General features: G+C 47.1%; 1 protein-coding gene across 3 annotated transcripts in view; it reads left to right on the top strand.

The window, feature by feature from the left end:
* The first annotated feature begins 11,191 nt into the window (after nucleotides 1-11,191).
* INKA2 (inka box actin regulator 2) overlaps nucleotides 11,192-24,267 on the top strand; it is a 72,831-nt gene continuing 59,755 nt past the window's right edge. Inside the window, exon 1 of one of the 3 annotated variants that reach the window (XM_078644458.1) lies at nucleotides 11,192-11,490. In XM_078644458.1, the coding sequence (XP_078500584.1) occupies nucleotides 11,440-11,490 (51 nt within the window). In that variant the 5' untranslated portion in view covers nucleotides 11,192-11,439. Of the gene's footprint in view, nucleotides 11,506-22,175; nucleotides 22,306-24,267 lie in introns of those variants that run through there. The other 2 variants (XM_078644457.1, XM_078644459.1) reach the window with 2 other exon arrangements.

Genomic DNA, 24,267 nt, shown 5'->3' with positions numbered 1-24,267 from the left:
AATTCGGACAGGGTGGGGGCCCACACTTATAATAGACCAGGGCACACCTCGAGGATCGATTATTTGTTGATAGACGTACACCTATGGCCCCATGTAAGGGACATGCTGGTGGTCCCTGCGACTGAAAGCGATCATAATTCGCTTTCCCTAAAAATGGACCAGTGGTGGCGCCCTAGAGAAAAGGGATATATTACCCCGGTACCTGCTCCTCCCGACGAGTCTGAAGTCTCCCCTTGTGGGAGAAGAATAAAATGGGCGAAATTGGTCCTCTCTGAGGCAAGGGTAGGGGAAATTTCATCTCTCCTAAACCTCGCAGTGGCAACCCTTGGGTCCCCTATTGAAGGAGTGGGCAGAGCGAGTGGGCTGTTTGTCGCCCTGATAGAGGCGTTGACTAATGTGTTTACCCCATACTCTAGTAAGCCGGGCAATAAAAGATCTATAAAGCCCGCTGATGGATGGTATACCCAATCATGTAGGGCGTATAAGTCAAAATTAGTGGAGGCTGTAAAGTTTAAATCCCCCAGTGAGATTCAGGTCGCAAGGAAGACCTATAATAAAGCCCTTAAAAATGCTAGGAGGGAGTGGGAAGATAAGTTCTGGGAAGACCTGCTCTTAGCGAGTAAAAGTAGGGACACAAGGGCTTTCTGGAATCTTATAGCTTCACGGAATAAACCCGCTGAAACTATGAGACCCTGTAATATTCCGCCCCAAAATTGGGTAAATCATTTTGGGGCGTTATACCTCCCTCCAGACGGGGACATGAACATGGGGGTAAACTTCTCACTAGTAATTGAACCTCAGTCCTATGATTTCTTCACCCCTGTAGAAATTGAGGGGGTCATAGGGTGGGTAGCTCCCCGCAAGGCAGCGGGCCCAGATGGCCTCCCGGGGGACTTAATGAAGGCTTATCCCGTAGAATGGGGAAGGGTGATAGCTGCTCTCCTCAATGACATCATGATGGGAGGAGCAGTACCAGAATCTTGGAAAGGGGCAGTGGTGGTCCCAATTTACAAAAAAGGCTGTAGGGAAACCCCGGGGAACTACCGCCCAATAAGTTTGATAGACTCCACCCAAAAGATAGCTGGTAAAGCTATTCTCGGAAGGATCCTCCACTGGGTGGAGGAAAATAAAATCCTATCAGACTTCCAGGCAGGCTTCCGGGCAGGAATGGGGACAATAGAGCAGGTGTTTAGGTTGGCACTATTGGGATGGAAGGTGGTGGATCTAGGTAGGGGTAGTCTTTACTTGGCCTTTATAGACCTGAAGACTGCCTTTGACCTGGTCCCCCGGGAAGAACTATGGAGGGTACTTTACAAACTGGGATTGCCCGATTATATCTTGTCCCTCCTCATTAGCCTCCATGCCAATACCTATGCACAGGTTCGTTGGGGTAAAAACGGAGAGGTCACTGAAAAAATACCGGTGTCTAGGGGAGTAAGACAGGGTTGCGTCTTGGCGCCCACCCTATTCTCACTTTATCTAAATGGGGTGGTGGAATATCTCCAACAAGAACCAGCCGACGCCCCCTGTCTTGGAGGAGTCCGGATCCCCACCCTGCTTTTTGCGGATGACACGCTTTTGATCTCGAAGACTCCCCAAGGCCTCCAGAAACTCCTAACGCGCTTCCAGGAGTTTTGTGCTGCAAAAGGGCTAATAATAAACGTGGACAAAACTAAATACTTAGTCCTAAACCCCCCACGGAAATTGGGCCGCCCACCTATGCTTAACTCTGTTGCCCTAGAAAAAGTATCCGAATTCGATTATCTCGGAATTCGGATCACGGATAGAATGTCCTGGGGAAATCACATAGATAAAATGGTCCTTAACCATAAGAGAGTAGGAGGAGCTCTTATGAGGGAGTACCGGGCCTCACCGAGGAGATCGCTTACCCCGGTAATTGAAATTTACAAGACCAAGGTAGTGACATCAGCCTTGTACGGGGCTGAATTGTGGGGCCACTCCCGATTGGACACTCTGGTAACAGCTGAGGCCAAGCTTCTGAAATCAATCATTGCCATCCCCCTGAGCACCCCATCTGTACCTGTGCTGTTGGACACAGGCTGCAGAAGCATTAAGGATCAAGCTCTGCTTCGCCCTCTTCTTTTATGGACCCGAATCTGGAGGGGCGAGGAGTTAAAATCCTATGCTGACGGCCTGAGGGAAATTATGAGCCTGGGGGGTTGGGCAAAGATAAGATGGCTAAGGGATACCAAAAACCTGATGGAGAAAATTGGTTTGGGAGACTACTGGTCATCGCGTTCAGCTCCGCCGAAAGATGTTGTAAAGGCCCTTTTCTGGAAATGGGTCGCGGAGCAACTCATTACAAACTCGAACCATTGTAAATCTACTGCCGCCTTTTTACTTGTTAAAGACATCGTGGCATTTGAACCCTATTTGGATTTAATTACTCTTCCCCTTGATCGTGCCCTTTATTTTAAATTTAGAGTTGGTTCTCTACCTCTTGGTGCTCTGGTATCTAACTGGAGCTCCACGGCCCGTAAGTCCCCGAATTGTGCCTGTTGCCCAAGTAAGATAGAGTCCGTTGCGCATGTACTGTTTGAATGCCCGGATTATGCAAGGCCTAGGGGCACTTGGTTGAAGCCCCTTTGCCGAAATATGGGCACACGTAGCCACTTAACAGCTCTACGTATCCTAACCACGGACACATCCCCCCTGATTGTATGTGGAACTGCAAAATTTTTAAAACAGTTTTGGCTTATTCGTTGCAAGAGATTGTCAGTAGCGATTTAATTCTGTTTAGCTAATTTATCAGCGGACAATCTATGTCCTTTTATCCCTTTTAAATGTGCTTTTTATACTGACTTCTTTAAGTGATGCTTTTTGTATAATTGAAAATGTTTGTATTGCATGTGTGCTTATAAGATATCTTGCATATCGAATAAAAGCTTTTTGACTGACTAAGTGAGTATCTTTTTTTTCTACTTTTTTAAATCAAAGGTTAATGCTTTATCTCTAATACCTAAACACACAAGATGATGGACGGAATGTTGCACAATGGCAAAACATTCAGCCCCAGTCACAGATCTGGGTTTAATTAATCGTTATTTTGCTAACCAAGCCACCCCAGTTCAGACATGGCCATATGCAAACCAGTCTTGGCCCTGTGCCTCATGGGAACAGTCCAGCCCGAATTGCCAAGTCATGTCTTCCTTGGACCGGAATCAAGCATCCTAGGACCGGTTCTAGCTATCAGCCTTCTTCAGCCAGGATAGCTTGACTCCAGTGGCTTAGTGAGCACGGAACCCATGTCTGGGCATACCCTTCCCACATAGGGTGAACAGCAAAACGCACAAGATGATGGCTGGAATGTTGAACAATGGCAAAACATTCAGCCCCAGTCACAGATCTGGGTTTAAACCATTGTTATTTTGCTCACCAAGCCACCCCAGTTCAGACATGGCCATATGCAAATCAGTCTTGGCCCTGTGCCTCATGGGAACAGTACAGCCCGAACTACCAAGCCATGCCTTCCCTGGACCAGAAACAAGCTTCCTAGGACCGGTTTCTGGCATTTCAGCCGTCTTCAGCCAGGCTTGCTTGAACTGGGGTGGCAGAGTGGGCTAAAGAACGGTGATGGATTAAACCCAGATCTGTTGACTGGGTGTGAGTCTTTGATTGGTTCAAATGCTCCGTCCATCACCACCCCTTTTTGTACCGCTTTGTTCGCCATAAGTTGGCAGGGTGTGCTCAGACGTGAGTCCCTTGCTCACTTTGCCACTGGATTCAAGCAAGCCTGGCTGAAGATGGCTGAAATGCCAGAAACCGGTCCTAGGAAGCTTGTTTCCGGTCCAGGGAAGGCATGGCTTGGCAGTTCGGGCTGGACTGTTCCCATGAGGCACAGGGTCAGACTGATTTGCATATGGCCCTGTCTGAACTGGGGTGGCAGAGTGGGCTAAAGAACGGTGATGGATTAAACCCAGATCTGTTGACTGGGTGTGAGTGTTTGATTGGTTCAGATGCTCCGTCCATCACCACCCCCTTTTGTACGGCTTTGATCGCCATAAGTTGGCAGGGTATGGTCAGACGTGAGTCCCTTGCTCACTTTGCCACTGGATTCAAGCAATCCTGTCTGACGATGGCTGAAATGCCAGAAACCGGTCCTAGGAAGCTTGTTTTCGGTCCAGGGAAGGCATGGCTTGGCAGTTCGGGCTGGACTGTTCCCATGAGGCACAGGGTCAGACTGATTTGCATATGGCCATGTCTGAACTGGGGTGGCAGAGTGGGCAAAAGAACGGTGATGGATTAAACCCAGATCTGTTGACTGGGTGTGAGTGTTTGATTGGTTCAGATGCTCCGTCCATCACCACCCCCTTTTGTACCGCTTTGTTCGCCATAAGTTGGCAGGGTATGCTCAGACGTGAATCCCTTGCTCACTTTGCAACTGGATTCAAGCAAGCCTGGCTGAAGACGGCTGAAATGCCAGAAACCGGTCCTAGGAAGCTTGTTTCCGTTCCAGGGAAGGCATGGCTTGGCAGTTCGGGTTGGACTGTTCCCATGAGGCACAGGGTCAGACTGATTTGCATATGGCCATGTCTGAACTGGGGTGGCAGAGTGGGCAAAAGAACGGTGATGGATTAAACCCAGATCTGTTGACTGGGTGTGAGTGTTTGATTGGTTCAGATGCTCCGTCCATCACCACCCCCTTTTGTACCGCTTTGTTCGCCATAAGTTGGCAGGGTATGCTCAGACGTGAGTCCCTTGCTCACTTTGCCACTGGATTCAAGCAAGCCTGGCTGAAGACGGCTGAAATGCCAGAAACCTGTCCTAGGAAGCTTGTTTCCGGTCCAGGGAAGGCATGGCTTGGCAGTTCGGGCTGGACTGTTCCCATGAGGCACTGGGTCAGACAGATTTGCATATGGCCATATCTGAACTGGGGTGGCAGAGTGGGCTAAAGAACGGTGATGGATTAAACCCAGATCTGTTGACTGGGTGTGAGTGTTTGATTGGTTCAGATGCTCCGTCCATCACAACCCCCTTTTGTACCGTTTTGTTCGCCATAAGTTGGCAGGGTATGCTCAGACGTGAGTCCCTTGCTCACTTTGCTACTGGATTCAAGCAAGCCTGGCTGAAGACGGCTGAAATGCCAGAAACCGGTCCTAGGAAGCTTGTTTCCGTTCCAGGGAAGGCATGGCTTGGCAGTTCGGGCTGGACTGTTCCCATGAGGCACAGGGTCAGACTGATTTGCATATGGCCATGTCTGAACTGGGGTGGCAGAGTGGGCAAAAGAACGGTGATGGATTAAACCCAGATCTGTTGACTGGGTGTGAGTGTTTGATTGGTTCAGATGCTCCGTCCATCACCACCCCCTTTTGTACCGCTTTGTTCGCCATAAGTTGGCAGGGTATGCTCAGACGTGAATCCCTTGCTCACTTTGCAACTGGATTCAAGCAAGCCTGGCTGAAGACGGCTGAAATGCCAGAAACCGGTCCTAGGAAGCTTGTTTCCGTTCCAGGGAAGGCATGGCTTGGCAGTTCGGGTTGGACTGTTCCCATGAGGCACAGGGTCAGACTGATTTGCATATGGCCATGTCTGAACGAGGGTGGCAGAGTGGGCTAAAGAACAGTGATGGATTAAACCCAGATCTGTTGACTGGGTGTGAGTGTTTGATTGGTTCAGATGCTCCGTCCATCACCACCCCCTTTTGTACCGCTTATCTCTAATACCTGGCACATGTGGTTACAGCGTGGATACAGGCAGAATCCAAATGAAACCTCATCTCGTTTTGGGCTTGAGCTGAGACAGAGACAGACAGAGCCTTGAGCCTGGCCTGAGCTTTCAGTTGCTTGACCACCTCTAATAAATAGCTCTGGGACTGCAGATTGACCACACTCATGTACAATCCAGCAATTACTTGTGCGACTTTTCTGGATTTCCAGGGTGGGCATGTGAGAGGGTGGGGTGGAGGGTGAGGGAGGAACGGGGAGAGAGAGAGAGAGAGAGAGAGAGAGAGAGAGAGAGAGAGAGAGAGAGAGAGAGAGAGAGAGAGAGAGAGAGAGAGAGAGAGAGAGAGAGAGAGAGAGAGAGAGAGAGAGAGAGAGAGAGAGAGAGAGAGAGAGAGAGAGAGAGAGAGAGAGAGAGAGAGAGAGAGAGAGAGAGAGAGAGAGAGAGAGAGAGAGTTTTTAATGGTACATGGCTGACAACAGATAAACAATGTTAGAACATTCTTTGGATTTTGAGGTCTCAGCCAACCAGGCAGCACAGCTGTCTGGATTGCTAAAGATGTCTTGAGGGCATTCAGAAAGTTGACCTAGAAATTAAAAACGCCTGTTGCTTTCCATTTGCTTTAAAGTTTGTTACTCACATTTTCTGGATTTCTATTTTGTTAACTTTGTTTGCTTCTGGCTGTCCAGTTCGAGTTCATCCTTCGCATTTCCTAAACCTTGTTTACTGTATTCTTCCACAAACTCGCTTTCTGTAAACAGGCCTTTAAATCTTGTTCTTATTTGTCACATTTACTTTGCATTCAAAGACCATGGTCAAATGTCAGGCTATATCTTCCAGGAAGCTTGAAGTTTATTTTTCTTTCTCTGGCTTCAAAGTGAGAGGATTTAAATGATAATCATGCTGGCTACTGGGATCTGCTTGAGGAAGGCTATACAATGTTTTTTTTTCTAGCATACAGCAAAATGTACATGTTTATAAATGAACTGTGCTGACCTCACAGTATAATTTGGCACACTGTCTACTTTTATCAGTAAAACTGTATGTCAGTGCAAATGTAATGGTCATTTCAATTGAAGATGAATTGTCTCTAATGGCAGTACACTGCCATACCATGCATACTCCACGTTACCTCACTCCACTCTACTCTGCACCACTCCACAACACTGCACTCTACTCTGCACCACTCCATACTAAGCAACTCCACTCCACGCTGCATCACTGTGCTCTTCTCTGTACCCCTCCACTCTACGATTCTCTACTCTACACCACTCCACTCTATGCCAATTCACTCTACCCCACACTACCCTACTATGCACCACTTCGCTCTTCGCCACTGCACTCTACTCCACTCCACTCCACACCACTCCACTCTATACTATCCTACTCTGCAACACTGCACTCCATGTAACTGCACTCTACATCAATGCACTCCACTCTGAACCACTCCACTATACGCCAGTACACTCAATGCCAATCCCCTCTATGCCACTCTAATCTACGCTGCGCCAGTGCACTCTACTCTTACACAGTCTACTCCACGCCACTGCGCTTGACTCCACTGCACTTAGCGCCACTCTGCTCTGCACCACTGCCCTCTATGCAAATACACTCCACACCATTTTACTCAAAACCAATGCACTCTACATCACTCTACTCTGTGCCACTGCACTCTATGCCAATGCACTTCAAGCCATTTTACTATACACCACTGCATTCTACGACCAGCCGCGGCCCGTGGAGGATGTTTCGGTGGGGCAGAGAGGCGGGGTGGGGGAGGGGCAGGGTGGGGGGTGTTAAAAACCGGAGTATGGATAATTGAAGGTGTGTAAAGAATTTAATTAATAAAATGAATTTCGTAGCGCACCCTGCATCACATTTTGCAATGCAGGGCGCGCTACGAAATCCGTTTTATTAAGTAAATTGTTTACTTACCTTCAATTATCCATACTCCGGTTTTTAGCACCCTCCCACCCTGCCCCTCCCCCGCCCCGCCTCTCCGCCCCACCGGAACTCCCTCCATGGCCGTGGCTGTCTACGACAGTACATTCTGCAACACTGCACTCTCTGCCACTTTACTTTATACCAGTCTATGCCACTGAACTCTGCATCACTCTACTCTACACCATTGCCCTTTACACCAATCCAGTCTAAGGTAGTCTAATCTACTCTGCATCACTGCACTCAACGATACTCTACCTCACTGCACTCTATGCCACTTCACTCTATTCTGAAAAACAAATACTCTATGCCACTGCAGTCTATGCCACTCTATGCCACTCTATTCCACTCTGCGCAGCTCAACTCTACGCCACTGCATGCTACACCACTGCACTCTACGTCACTGCACTATCTACCACTTTACTCAAAACCAATACACTCTACGCAACTGCACTCTCTGCCAATCTCCTCTGTACCACTGATCTCTACGCCACTATACTCTACTCTATGCCACTGCACTCTATGCCACTCTACTCAACACCATTGCGCTCTGTGTCACTTTACTCTGCACCACTGTATGCCACTACACTCTCTACCTATGCACTCTACACCAATGCAATCTGCGACACTCTACTCTGCAGCAGTGCACTCTCTGCTACTCTACTCTGCACCACTCTACTCTGCACCACCTTACTCTATGCCACTGCACTCTACACTGCACCATTCCAACATGAACTAGCCATTGCTAGGATTAGCTACAATTTTCAAAGAAAATTAAAAACATGTAATTATCTTCAAACATATGAAAATGATAGTACCAAGCATTTACTACAAAAAAGTGTTGTTCCTTTTTTAACTGCTCATTGCCCACCAGTATTCAAAGGGTTTTAAACTTTGTAGTAGGCATTGTGCAACAGTCTAAATCTGTTGGCCAAATGCCTTTGGCCAGGCAGCAGGAAGTGCATCAACCAATATAATCCCCTCATGTGAGGGTTTAGTTTGAGATGGAGGATGCACATTTATCGGTCAATTCATAACAGTGAGTTAAGATCAAACTGCTTAGTTGTACAAAGTTAATTTACACGGTTTGAGTAATGTCATCAGTAGTGGCAGGTAGATAGTAAAGAGGAGCAGCAATGAAGCCACTCCCTGCAGGACACTGAAGACCATTGAACTCCACTCAGAAGTGCAAGTAACTAGGCTCCCAGCTTGTGATCGTCCAAGCAAGAACAATTCAAGCCAGTAAAGCGCTGTCACACTCAGCTTGCCTGTGATGCTGCTTGGTGTGATGCACAGAGTCAAAAGTCGCAGGTGGAGCTTATGAAATGAGGGATCGAACATGGGCAGAGTCTGCCTTCATGTCCAAATCAGCCATACTTTCTGTAGTAACAGTTTCATTATTGTGCAAGAGATGAAACTGGCATGAAGGTGGTCTCGGATGTGGTTGTCTTCATGTCGGGTTTATATTTGGGGTTTATTTTCTGGCTTGATTCAGGAATTGACTCATCAAGGGCCAAAATAAAGTAAATGAGTCCAATAAAAGCTAGGGAGCCGTGCAGAAAACGAAATACCCCTACAGGAATCATAACTTACTCTTGAAAATAATAAGCCTTTCACATCTAGGTCTGGTTGAGGACATAGTATCCCAAGCAAAATGCCAGGTTAATGAGGCTTAGAGTGAGGTATAGAGAAACAGACAGGGGTCCTTATTTAGGGTGTGGTGGGTGAGATTCTAAATGAATACTTGGCAGACATCTTGCCTCTTGTATTACAAGTCCCATAAGGTATAAAGCACTGATAGATTTGACGGGAGACTGATGGTTGCGATTCAGTTTTTCATCCACCAAACTCTAAGAACCAGAGAGATGCAGACAGAGAAACTGAGACAAGGGCGAGAAACAGGTGGGTGGGTGGATGGATGTATGGATGCATGAATGGATGCATGAATGGATGCATGAATGGATAAACAGACTATAATACACATGAATACTCACATAGATCAACACAAACAAGTAACGACGGAGGAACATAAGGAAAGGTGAATAGATAGATGAGTAGACAAATAAATGACAGGCAAATAGACACATAGATTTGAAGCTTGGCCGCTGGCATATGACAGACAGACAGACAGACAGACAGACAGACAGACAGACAGACAGACAGACAGACAGACAGACAGACAGATAGATAGATAGATAGATAGATAGATAGATAGATAGATAGATAGATAAAAGCGCTGAAAAACCTCAAAGGGTGACAGGGTGAGGGCGAGTTCCTTCTTGATTTCGAATGCCACTTCCTTTCTGAAAAAAAAAACCTGCAGACAATGAAGTCTTTAACAGCGAGCTGTTGGGTGCGGAAACCTGATGCCAACATACAGAGCACGTTTCTAAATCAGTCGAAATGCAAACAGAGCGTTCTCCGGGAGGCGGGCTGAATACCCATTGGCTGCTGGGATTATCCCCTGCTAGGACTGGGTGCATTGAATGAGGCAGCTCCACTGTCTGCAGGGACTGGGAGAACGAAGGCGCAATCCCTGCCTAAACCAGGGGGAGCCTCGAAGTCTGCAGGGACAGGAGGGGGCAGGCCCCAACCGAGCCAGTGTTGCTGTCACAGGCTGCAGAGATGGAGCGGCAGTGAGCACACCCGGAGTGAGCTCCACCACAGCCTGCAGGGACTGCAGGGGAATCGAGCCCCGGAGTGAGCTCCACCACAGCCTGCAGGGACTGCAGGGGAATCGAGCCCCGGAGTGAGCTCCACCACAGCCTGCAGGGACTGCAGGGGAATCCAGCCCACCTGGAGTGAGCTCCACCACAGTCTGCAGGGACTGCAGGGGAATCTTGCCCTCCCGGAGTGAGCTCCACCTTCTGCAGGGACTCGGGGGCAGCGAACCCACCTGAGTCAGCAGCCATCCTTCAGTCTGCAGGTGTACAGACGGGGGCAACTGGCAACCAATCATCTCAAACTGGAACATGTGTGCGCTGCAGAGAGCGGAAGGGGGGATGCAGCCACACACCGAGTGAGCATCCCTGAAAGGAGCTAGTCACACACCTCATTGGGCAGCAGACTCGCTGTGGCGCGAGGATAACGGACTCAAACCACGACCACCGAATGGAAACCCGAGCAAAGCTCCCTAGCGGCTTCCTGTGGAAAGCTCGCACGGAGTCCTTAGGTCACTGAGAAGCAGTGAGGCCACGCGCCCGCAGTGTGATCAGATCCACGCTCGGAGGAGGAGTGACGCTTCGCTCTGAAGTGCTCTGCAGATGTAGTACAGTTACAAACTCTAGCGCGAAGAAGACACCCCTCCTCCCCACCCCTCACACACACACCCCTTGCACGCACTGACAGCTCCGGTTGGAGGCTTTTTGAAGCAATAGCAGCTGAAACCCATTCAGCGGAAACTTCCTCCGAGGGAAGTAGTAGAGCGGAGCTGCACATCCTCCCAGCGCAGGGGAGCATGAGCGGGGAGCGGAGCTGAGCGGGGAGCAGAGCTGAGCGAGGACCGGCGCTGTACATCCCCGAGCGCCTGGGAGCCTGAGCGCGGACCGGAGCTGCACCCCCCCCCCCCCCACCCCCCGTGCGGAGCTGCGCAACCCTCGAGCGCCGGGAGCCTGAGCGGGGACCGGAGCTGCACACCCCCGAGTGCCGGGGGAAACTGAGCGGGGAGCGGAGCTGCACACCCCTCGAGCGCCGGGAGCCTGAGCGGGGACCGGAGCTGCACCCCCCCAGAGGTGCGGAGCTGCATCCCCAGAGGTGCGGAGCTGCACACCCCTCGAGCGCCGGGAGCCTGCCGATGGGCTTGCACCGTGCGTGAGGATGGAGAGACGGGGCATGGACGTTTACCTCCGCCGCCTGAAGCAGGAGCTGGTAAGAGAGACATCGGTGTGTACAAACCTCGCTGCAGTGACACCTGTGGAATGGGGTGGAGGGGTGGGGGGGGCACAGGGACACCGACTGATAGAGGGGCCGGGCCGGCCAGTGCCATGGAGGGCAGACCGGGCGAGAACAGGTTTACTCTCATGGAAAGTAAGGGGTGGGCTGGAGTTGTGGTCGTCCTTAAGCACTTGTCTTTTGTGACTTTACCGATTTCATATTGCGCCCGCCTGCCAGCATGCACTGGTTTATTATCAGGGGCTTATTTACAAGCCTCTTGCGCCGCCGGTACGCCACTTTTTCCCATTTTAAAAGTGACGCACAGGTGGCGCAGGAGGCTTGTAAATAAGCCCCTCAGTTTGGGCCATGTTTCCATTTGGGGTGCTGTAGCGCAAAGATTGAATCTAAACGTGTCTCAGCGCTACATCCATAGTTTGCTGCCTAGTTGAGTGGCATGTGTGGTGCATTGGTATACCGTATGGCTTTGAGGAACTTTCTGAACTGGAGGGGCCTCGGGGCAGAGGCTTATTGGCAGCGGCGGGGCTGCTGTCTTGTGTATGGGGGAGGGGGATTCTTTAGGTCCCAACTGCAGATATTACGTAGGCTAGCACCCTCGCGCTACACCCTTGCACAGGGGGTCTAAGAACCAATGTATGTGCTAGGGGGCGTGTGGCTGTGTTAGAGGCGAATGAACTTCTTTAGAAATATGCGTGCACCTCAGGCTGCACCCCTTTTTCATGCAGGGCGGTGGTACTCTTTTACACTTCTGAGGTTGATAACAATAATATTTTTGACCTGGCTGATAGTAAAGTCTGTTCACTCAACAATAAGTCTGTTCACTCAACAATTCATCATTCTTAGGATGATACAATAAACTTCATTGTACTGATGGTCGAAATCGCGGAAAATTTTCTTGGCTTATGCGTAATTCCAAAGATAATTATGGCGTTAATGCGTATTACGCAAAGGAAGAAGATGATGCGAAAATTCGGGATTTTCCCAATTTTTATTGCAAGATCCCCATTTTCACCCTCTGCTCTTGAGTAAAAATGACGTCAGGTATCTTTTCCGTCACGGGCACATGTAGAAAAGGCTCGCAAGATACCACTGTCCATCAGGTTTCCACAGTGAATGATGCTTGTGCAGCGCAGGCAGCAGTGGGAAATATTTCCTTGGAGATGTTTCTGCTTGAACTACGTTTTGTGCGAGACAAAGTTATGCAGTCAGGGCAAGCATAAAAAGTCCAGGAAATTAATCTAAATCCGAGTAAATCAAGGCAAGGGCTTTCCTCGAGGTTACAGTGCCATAACAAAAATGATTCACAGTCCTGTGGTAACAACACCCAGGGCTTTAAGTGGGCCGGGTCTCACCGGTGCTGAGCTCCGGCAGTTTTTTAAAGGGGGCATCGAAACGGGTCTCTATCTGCTCTGTTTTGTGCCCTGGCACTGGTGGTCCGTTTTTTCCTCCGGACTGCAGTGGCAGCAGGCACATTGATGTGTGTGTGTGTGCCCACACTGCTCACTTCTCACTAGTGGAAAAGTTACAGCATGACGTCATGCCAGGTGAGGGTTGTAGTGGAAGGGAAATCCTTTAAAGAGTCATTTTCTCTGTGGATTTCCCTTCTCTTTTTGAAATGCAAGATCAACAACATTGTCGTGGTGTCACCACTTCTTTAAGTGGAATCGTTTTCAATATTATATACAAGCCATAGTTGCTGCTTATTTAACTTATGCAACTAACAACTATTGACAAAGCCAAAAGTCCTGACTTGTTCTATTTTTGATGTTGCTGCTTATTTAACTGATGCAACTAACAACTATTGACAAAGCCAATAGCCCTGACTTGTTCTATTTTTGATGTCTCTTGTTGTATCATATAACTGGATGCAATGACAGAAACCGCAAAATACGAGTCGGGCGGCATACTATGCTAAACACAGATTTTTAGCCTACGTGTTTTTAAGCCACGCTCTTAATTACATTGGCCACGCCCCTCTGAGAGACCCCCCAGTTTTTTCATCTCATTTAAAGCCCTGGTAACACCTATTATTAGGCTACAAAAGGCAAGTCAGCTTGGTGTGTCCAGGCCCGGTTCCAGCGGGTGGGCCGGGTAGCCCAGGCCCACCCAAACATGAGCCTGGCCCACCCAAACAGGAGCCTTGGCCTTCAGCAGTGAAGGCTGGATGGCAGGCGTGCAACGCACAGGCCATGTGTATCAGCCCGGGCCGAGACAGATTCCCGGGCGCGCACACAGAGACAGTATTAGAGATTATCGCAGCCCCCCACCCGAGTACTTAACAGGTCTTTAATGACCATTAACATGTTATTGAGGCTTTGTTTATTTTTTCACCCCTTCATCTCTGTATGGCGAAACGTGACAAATCCTTTCTTTGACGTCGGTAACCTTTGTCTATTGTCCTGCTGCTTTGATATTTCTTTTTCTATGCAGCACAGGAGAAAAGAAGTTTGTTTATTCTTAGTCACCTTTCCTAACCCCTGCAGTGGCTTATCAGATCAGGATGTGACACAAAGTTTGAGTAATGGAGTAGGTAAGAGAATGTGTTATTACATTTTTCTCTTTTTAAAATCAGCACATGCCCAGCAGGACACATACTTCGTGTGTGCTTCATTTAAACAATTTTATCAATATTGTGGCCAATGCAGGTCAACAATAGGGCGATACAAAATGCCCAGATAACGCTGGTGATTAATGATCCTGCTGGAGAGAAATCATTTGTCTGTTAGTAGTTTTTAAATGCAGATGAACTGTATTTTATGTGGATAGCTCAGTGGGTTACTACCCTTGTCACAGATATCCTTGTGTTACTTGGAGTTCAGAAGTTACAATCATATCATAGGACAGTGACCTATGAACTGTCATCGAAGAGATGCCTACAAACATGAATGGTATAGTTAGAACTTCGCTTTTTTGTTTTGTGATATAGTTAGAACTTCCTCAGTCTTTCCTTATTCTAATGTTGCTAAAATGAGTATGTTTGGGCAGATATACATTTTTAACAGTAAATCTGACCCCCATGGAATACTCTTTAAATCCACTGCCCACCAGTATGGATGACATGTGATTCATACACCTTGTAATCCTGATTTACATACTTGTTTGATTCATTGTCTCTGTATAATGTGAGTGTGATGTAAAGTATTGACACACACTACACTGATATGAGTAGCGCTATACAACAAATGAAATGCATATGAGAGAGGGGCTACGTAAAGATGAGGGGCACTGTTGGAGGGTGGCAGTGTGGGAATCCGAGGAAGAGGTCATGGGGTGGGGGGAGATAGGGAGAGATGAGGGGCACTGGTGGAGGGTGGTAGTGAGGGAGTCAGACGAGGAGGTCATGAGGGGGAGGGGCTACAGAGATAAGGGGTACTGGTCTTCAAGGAGGAGGTCATGAAGGGGAGGGGCTTTGGGGATATGAGGGGCACGTGAGGCAGTGAGAATATCCGAGGAGGAGGTCAATAGGGGGATAAAGGAGGGATGACGGGCACTGTTGGAAGGTGGTAGTAAAGGTATTTACGGAGAAAGAGGTTAATGGTGCGGTACCAAAAAAGACTTTCGCATCAGCGCTAAAGCCGGCCCTGTCATGGCCTTTCTGTTTTTCTTTATTTAATTAGCAGTCGGGTCATAAGGGCTACTGTGGAACATACTTTAAAGTGCGTGCTAATTATATTTACTGCTATATTCAATGTTTTAAGGTGATTTTTCTAATGGTTTTATCGGGCAAAATGAAAGTGGAGCCCAATGGTGCCTGATATGAGGCTGGGGCCCAAGGTCAGCTGTGAGATAAGGTGCACTGGATAGGAGTAGTGGATATTCAAGCCTGTAAGGGAGTATGTTGCAGAGTCTAGGGTCAGGTGGAGGTAGTAATGAAGATGGAATCTCCCTGAAGGCTCGCACAGAGGGAGCCCAAGAAGTGTCACTTGCCTGATCCTCCCACCTCAGAAACCTCCTCTTCCCATCAAAGGAACATTACATGGAAAAAACACTTTTTGAAAGTGATAACATTTAGAAAGAGATTTGGAAAAGTGTGTGTTTTACTGGACCTTGCAAGACTAAGAAGAAATAAAGGAGGGCCCTGAAGCAGGCCTGCCCAGAAATATATGCAACAAATCGAGCCCCAGTGGCCCACCCAAATGCACCATTGGCCCACCCAAATAAAAATTCCTGGAGCCGGGCCTGTGTGTGACTAATAATGCTGCTAACCAGTGTAGAAGATATTAGAAGGAGCCCCACTCACTGCGCTTACAAAGCTGGTATTGTCTGGGATTTAGCATGGTTACACAGTCTAGAAACAATGGTCTCTCTCTAGATTTGTTTTGATTATTTTAATAGGAGTGGTTGGAGTCAAGTTGATAAAATGTTACCTGTAGAAGCAAGAGACATGTTCTCGGCCCTCCACTGGGACAGTTTATGTGATCTGAGGCACATCGCATGATTACCTTGTGCCTACGGTCTCAAACAGCTGCCAAACACAAGTAGCGTAAACAAACACAAAGATACTAGGCGCCGTATAACACTGAACGTTTACTTGTATAATTGCCTTACTTACTAAATCGCTACTGCCAAATCAAATAATTACTTTCCTTTTGATATGTGCAAACAAGCAAAGAGGTGACTGAATAAACAGATTCACCTACTCCTGAAAGATGTTACGCAGTTGGATAGAAATTCAAGGTTTCTTTAATACATTGTACTTTTTTTATTTTATTTTTTAATACAGAGCCTACTGAAGTGGCTTCTTGCACTTTATAACATAGATTTCCACGCATTTCAACAACACTTGTCTCCACGGCCTCAGAAGAGTAGAAGTCTGATTCCACCAAGGTGAGAGTGGATGGGGATTAAAATAAAAAGAATTAGGGCTGGAAGAGCATGCAAGACATGCCTCAAAGGATTGTATATGCTTGCAGACAAACTGGGGCCTTGGGAAGGCCTGCGGGGTTAAAATATTGTCATGCACTTGTCTGGTATGTCTATATGGCATGGGACTGACTCATTCCCAGCCCAAGAGACACCAGCCTGTCTGGGAATCTTCCAGGTTCCCAGCAAGTCACTCACCCTCTGTGTCTTTACATCTGATGTGGGACAACTTGAGATCTTTGAGGGAATTCCCAAAACGTTGCCTGTTTTGGAAGAAACATATATTTTTTTAGGAAAAATTAGTCCACAAATTACCTATGCTGAAAACATATGGCACATGCACACATTTTTTATGTTGGCGCTCCGTAACTAGTGTTCACATAATCAAGTTATTTAGTGTTGATTCCACTTACCAGGGGGATGAAAGGTTGAGTCTGCTCTGCCAGGGCTTAGCCTTACACCTGTGACCTACAGGCTCATTACAGACCCCTGCAGTAGGCATTTTATAGCGCAATGCGTGACCATGTGATGCTCCTGGATGGGATTTCACCAAGCTTTCATCAGGGATTAGTATGACCCACCCATCAGTGGTTTGTCTGCCAGAGGCCATTAAGTCAGTGGTTCTGAATCACAAAGATTTTGATATGAGTTGCGTGACTTACCCTTGTAGTACTCTTGACTTACTCCTGCATTCCAGTAATACTCGTGGCTTACTCTTGAAGAGTTACACGAGGGTATCATAGCAGAATCTTTGTGACCTGGGCTCTCTCTGCTTAGCACCACAGCTTCAGCGTAGAACAAATGACCCCCTTTCCATGTTCACATGAGAGAAGGGCCAGCAGAAGGAAGCTGATCCCACAATCCTTTGCACATCTACCCTGAGGTCTGGTCCACAACGTGGCAATCAGCTGATACTTGAAAGATTAAAGATAGTGTTTTTCATCATTTCAGAAACTATTGTCCCTGCTACCTCATGAAAGTGTGCTTTGCTTAAACTCGGGTTAAACAGAGGTCAAGGCATCATGGGTGATGATTAAATGCCCCTTTTTCTTCTGATCAGCAATCAAAGGTTCGGGGAAATGTCAAAGGGCAGGTTCTCCTTGCACAAAAGGAGCAGCCTCTCCCTTTGCACCAGATGTTTTCTAATCATTCGTGCTTTATTGTGCTAAGTTAATAGCAGTCACTTCATGCATTTGGCCAATTTTCATAAAAAGATTAATGTTCACAGCTTGCTCCTGAAGCGCTCTTTTAGTACAAGGTAATACATGTCCCCTCACTCTCCAAACTATTTTGCAGGGCCTTGTGTATACAATGTCAGACAAGCCGAGGATATTGCTTGCGTTTCCTAGATCATTAGCAGGTAACTTGCTGATTCATCATCTTTGCAGCCCTTCCCACCTTCATATCATGTTGAACTCAGACTGCAGCCCCTTGCAATGGAAGGTCAGAGTATGGCTCACCTGCTGTGTCCCACAGAAAGGGCACACTTTCGTTGTCTCACCAATGAGTACAACATTTTAAAGGTTTATTTATGAAATGATAAACTGCCTGTTAGAAGCAACTCTATTTACAAGGCAGTGAAAGTGACTTGGGTCACCAAATTTAAAAACCCTACTTCGGACAGGATTGATCCAAAAGGCTAATTGCCAATTTTAGTTAAAACTATTAGAGAAAGGAGCAACGTAGCAAGTAGAGAAAGTTGTGGAAGCCTTAGCCAATATAGTGTCAGGAGAAAATGAATGTGGCTGCAGACTGCATCGAGGCACAGAAAGTGCTGCTGAAGATTCAGAAACCACCTTCAAGATATTGGATTCTGGTGACCCGTGCTTACTCAGGATTCTGGTACTGTCATCAATGTTCGATGCGCTAGACCATGCCGAAGAGTGTAAGAAGCTTGGTGGAGTTGTCAGTAGTTGCTAGCAACTGCGATGAGTTCCTCCAGTGTAAAGGGAAGTGAGGAGTGGTTGTGGGTTCGCATTGTGCTGAAACCATCAAAGTACCGCATGGGCTCCCAAACCAAACCGCTCCTGCTTATCTGCATTGCTCTTTAATTGACATGTTCTTCCCCAGCACTGAATAATACATCTTGTTGGTGCTGGGGTTCAGCATTGTGGCAAAGATACACATATTCTTTCCAGTTGATCTCAAGATCCAGTTGGGCATAGACAGGAGGTATTTGAGGAGTCTGAGATAGCAAAGAACTGAGTGGACCTCCACTGGTTGAGGTTAAGGGCGATGAAGGCTAAGCTTCTTTTTGTAGGAACAGATCGCTGCCTGAAATCAAACACGTTTCGTTATGCCATGTTGAGAGTTGGCAACTCTGATATACTGCAAATGTCAGAACGTTGGGATTTTGGAAGCAAAAATGTTGATGGATAACCATACCATTAGTATGATCTCTTCTTCAAATTCTCATCCGAAAGATGTCAAGGAACACCAAATTCTTCATCTCTGCACCAGCTTAAATTACAGTGGTTATAGTCATGGTAGTCTCAAACCTATAACGTGGAAATTAACTTTAGAAAGAGAGCTTTACAAAACATCAGTTAGTCCAGAACAAGGAGACAAAAACGGAGCTTACTTTGAATAAGTGCACCCACTTACCACTACAGTTGATTCCTGTGTTAGGTAAAAAAAAAAAAAAAAACTCTGGGGCTTACATATAAAGAGGTACATGGGTTGGCTTCCAAATAGTTGGCTGACAAATGTGCACCAATTATCCCTGAAAGGGTTTTAGATCTGTAGACAAAACGTTTCTTGTACTAGCAAAAAGCATAAGAGACGAGGTAGGAAGGCACTGCATGTTCTGCCTGGAATCTGGTGCTGGAATCGGTGCAGATATTACAAAATCTTACCATTCAGTACTACGTACTGTGGGTCCAGGGTGACTCTATTTCCAAAAGAATAGCGGCCATTTCCTGGTTGCTACTGCTTTATAAAAAAAATTCTGACCTATTGACTGAAAGATCAATGGCGGGACATGTTTAGAGTCAATTCAGGCAAAGCCCCACAGTATGAGACTGAGTGTAAATAGAGATGCCGTTAAATGTACAGCAAGGCAGAAGAGTAACTAAACAGAAAACGGAGCAAGACATCCAGCGAAAGAACAGACTCATATCAAGACTAGAATAAAAACACTGGCTAAGTAGAAAGTGGAATAAATCACAACAAGGATATGGTAACATCATGTGAATTAAACCAAAAGAGAGCTGAAACGCAACAATGAAATCATAGTATCGACAAAACTAGAGAACATAAAGAGACCAAAAGTGACAAGAAAAACAGAATGGAACCAGAAAAGAAGACTAGAATCTAAGGAATAGTGAGAATCCAGCAAGATCAGAGCATGAGTTGAATAAGCTGAAGAACTGGGCAAGCAATGGAAAGAGAATCTGAGCCAGAGATGCAAAGGAACCAGTGGAAGAACTGAACAAGAGCAGGACCTGACCCAAAGTAGCAATGGAAACAGAGAATCAGTGGGACCAAGGTAGGGATGGACTCATGATACAAATGGACCAGAGCAACAACGGAACCACAGAAAGAATCAAACTGGAAAAAGAGTGGAACCAGAGCAAGAATAGAAGAATAACAGTGACGGTACTAGAGAAATTTGAGGACCAGAGCTTCAGTGGCACTAGCAATAGTCCTTATCCTCAATGGCAATGGAACCAGGGCAGGAACAGAACGAGATCAGGAATAGAGTAGAACGAAGGATATGGTCCATACAGGATTTGATGGAAACTTCTGAATCAGAACGAGAATGTAACAAGGACGGGATTTCTACCAGATTAAGAATGAGCTGAGGGCAGGAATAGAACCAGAAGAATAGCTGAACTAGAACAGAAGAGTAAGAATGAGACCTAAAAAAAGAAGGAAACAAAAGAAAGAAATTAACAAAAATAGGAATTGAATTGGTCAAGTAGTGGTACAACGGCCATTCATCAACGCAAGATTGGAACTTGAACAGGAATGGATCCCGAGTATATATAGAACCCGAACAGGACTACAGCTACAGTTTGTATAAACCAGGACAGCAGTTCATCCAGAGAATGGAAGGAACCAGAATAGGAATGGTTGCAAAGCGAGAAAGAGAGTAGCGTGGAAATGGATCTGGGGCAAGAATGTAAGAAGGGCAATATGGAATGGAATGTGAGCGGAAATTGAACCAAAATAGAATTTGGACAAGCGCAGAGAATGAAAACCGAGTAGGAAAGGGATCGGAGCCAGAAACTGGTCATTGTAAGTATGGAAAATGGTGAAGACTGTACCCAGAGCAGGAATGGGTCTGGAGAAGAATCATATCCAGAACACGCAGAGCTAGATCAAGGAATAGTACCAGCGCAGAAAGGGAAAGGACTGTAACAGAAATGGGACCGCACTAGGCGTAGGATAACCCTGAATGGGAATAGAACAGGCAGACAAACAAAAAAATTGTAAGCGCGCAAAAGCAGTCAAAGAACCAGATCAAAAAACGGAACCAGATCCACAATAGAACCGGAGCAGGACAGAACAGATGCAGGAATCGGACCCAAGCAGACAAGAATTGAGCCAGAGCAGGAAGAGAATCGTGCCAGGACAGCAACCGGACCAGTGCAGAAGAGGCCCTGGAGGAGCGGGTGTGCTTTTGTCTCGCTGGAGATGCAGTTTCCCATCTCGCCACGGGCACTGGGGACGAGGGATATCTGAGAAGGACAAAGAAACCTGCATGCGTTTTGCTATTTTTAGTTTCCAACGGAGGGACTGTCCTTAAGAAAAGACAACTGCAAATGAACCATTCACACCAAAGGCTGCTTTGGAATTCCAGGATTAATACAATTAATATCAGAGGGGTGCCTGTAGGTCGCAGGTTGGAATTCGGTCATCCTTCCGTGATCGACTGAGTGCCCTCAAATTAGGCAACGGGGCCTCGTCTTTTCTAATCGCAAATACACCATTGTGTTGTTCCTTATTTAATAGGGCGTGGTGCTCGTTATATAAATTGGCATTATCATGTTTGCGTTATTTTGGTGAATTTGAAGAAATACATAATGTTTCCTGAAACTTTTGAACCTATAAGCTTCACAAACATGGGACTGGAATAAATAAATTCTAAATCTGGTGAATACAGCAAAAAAAGAGAATCACGTGACCCCCGCCCCCTCTCAGGCAGACGCTTCCAAAGGTTAATCCCTGAGGACTTTCTGATCCGAAAGCTTCAGCAGTACAGATTCCTTTCCTTGCACATTTTCGCCCTGTGTTCGCAAATTCCATTTATCCCCCACTCTTACTCTGCAGACCTGACTGACACCTGCTGTTTGCTGCAGCTGCAGTTACTGCAATGGACTCACGAGCGATTGTGGAATGAATGAGTGTTCCTTTATAAATCTGATTACAAGGTCGAAAGTTTCATTTTTGATAGGTTTAGGCTCTGATCACAGAGAGGCGAAGTTAATTGCCGAAGATCATACCAGTTTGGTGAGTAGGCCAGCTGGGATTGGAACCCAGCTCTCTTTGCTTGAAGTATGTAACCTTACCACGTCACTAAACAATTCCCCCTTCTATTTTTCTGAGGACTAGTGTCCTAATGTGAGTATGAGGTGGGCAGTGGTCTGCAGTTCTGCAGGGCCCACGTGACTGCTGACGCAACAGTCTTGGTGCTCATAGAGGGGCATGCCAGGACTTGTCCTGGATGGGGATGGCCCATCTGATGCCATAGTTTCTTTTTTTTCTCTCTTTTTTACTGCTGGCTGAACTGGGAATTCGATGTTTCAGCGTAGCTTCCCAGCTGTATGCAGTGAGTAAGCTGCCAAGCAATGAACGTGCTTAGAAGAAGGACTGTCTAGACATGTAAGGTCGCCGCAGAAAGGGCGCCTGGAGAGGTGCGCGGTAAAGGACACCCAGTGATGCGGGGATGGCGTACACCTGCGGCCAAGGTGATGGGAAAACCAGGTTGGTATTAAAACAGCTTTTCGCAATAAGGCTCTTTATTTCCTCGTAGGGGATTTTGGAATTGCAACATGAAGGGAGAAATCGCCCCGAGGCCAGGCAGCTTAACATGCACATACATGTACCTGCATGAAAAACAGGGTTTCCGGTGTACAGGAAGGCGCGTTCAGGAAAGTGAGTTTGCTCTGTGCTGAACCATGGTGCATGTCGCAAAGCGGTGAAATGGCAGGAGGAAGTTGGGCGCAGCCGCATTGCCAACAATGCTTTGCATTACACAACAAAAATGTGTAACTGGAGGATTCGAGCCACTTGGCTGCTGCTGAGAGGGTTGGTTCCTTTTTCCAGTTGTTCTGCTTAAACAATTGAAAAGGCTGCTATTGCTTATAAGACATATCAGTGGTTTGGGCATTTGTTGCAAAGATCTGTGTGTAACTCATTAAAAATTTAAATCCTAGCAATCGTCTTTTTTATGGGATCCCTGCAATGAGCACCATTGTGCGTGGCCAAGACACTATTTTTAGATCTCACCTATACATAACATGTGCAGTCCTTTTGAAACCTTTTGTTTTCCATCAATGGGCTTGGAGAAGCTCATTGCTTACCATTGGTTGGTTTCATTGTCACTCTAATTTGCTTGCTTCTTATTTGTCAGCTGCTGTAGGCTCCCTTCCTCTTTGTTTGTTTGTCCCACCCCTGGAGCATAGATGCATTTCTTGTGTCCTTCCACTGCTCATTTTCTTTATCTTTAAGCACTCTACCAGAATGCATGTTTTTCAGCTTGCTTCCTCATGTACTTCTCATATCCATGTTCCTCCCCTGTCTGTGTTGGCTTGCCCCCATCTATCAGCCATCCTTCCGTCGTCCGCCTTGATTTGCCCCCTCCCTCCCTTCTGTTGTCTGTGGTGGCTTGTCCCTCTCCCTTCCTTTGTTCGTGTCCCCTTGCGACCTCCCTCCCTCCCATTATCCGTGTTGGCATGCCCCATCCTCCCTTTCCTTTGTCCTAGTGGGCTTGCCCCTACAGACCATCCATTTGTCGGTGCTGTCTTGCCCACACCTCCCCTTCCGTTGTCCATGTTGCCCTGCTCCCACCTTCCCTCCTATTGTCTGTGTTGCCCTTTTCCCACTCTCCCTCCTCTTGCCCTTGTTGCCCTTGTCCTACCTGCTATAACAAAATATAGCCCTAAGACGTAGAAACCGCTGGCTGCATCATAGCCCATTTCCCCCTACCTCATTCCATTGTAATGTTGGTTCTCCCACTCATATGCCCTCCCTCCCTTGTCCGTGTTGTTGATCCACCACCTGCCATAAAAAACAAGCATTTACAATGCAATGATCTCAGCTTTGTTAAAGTTAGAGCTATTGGCATTGCAAATGGCATTTTTTTTAAAAACACAAATAAATGGTATTGTCATTTACAATGGCAATAGATGAGCATTAGAGAGTAGTAGAGAGTATTAGCGGACACAGAGCCACACACACACAGAGAGACACACACACACACACACACACACAGCCACACACACAGAGCCACCTACACACACACAGTGCCACCCTCACAGACCCACCTACACACACACACACACACACACAGAGCCACCCTCACACAGACCCACCTACAAAAAAAGCTACACACACAGAGCCCAACCAACACACACACACAGACAGAGCCACAAACACACAGACAGAGCCACAAACACACAGACAGAGCCACACACACACAGACAGAGCCACACACACACAGAGCCACACACACAAACACACACACACACAGACAGAGCCACACACACACAGACAGAGCCACACACACCCACAGAGACAGAGCCACACACACACAGACAGAGCAACGCACACACACACACACAGACAAAGCCACAAACACAGAGCCACACACACAGAGCCACACACACACACAGAGCCACTCACACAGAGCCACACACACAGAGCAACACACACACAGAGCCACAC

The sequence above is a fragment of the Lissotriton helveticus genome, chromosome 5_1 (genome assembly GCF_964261635.1).
Source record: "Lissotriton helveticus chromosome 5_1, aLisHel1.1, whole genome shotgun sequence".
NCBI classification, from domain to species: Eukaryota; Metazoa; Chordata; class Amphibia; order Caudata; family Salamandridae; genus Lissotriton; species Lissotriton helveticus.
Note: the sequence above shows the minus strand (reverse complement) of the source record. Positions and strands in the feature narration are given on the sequence as shown.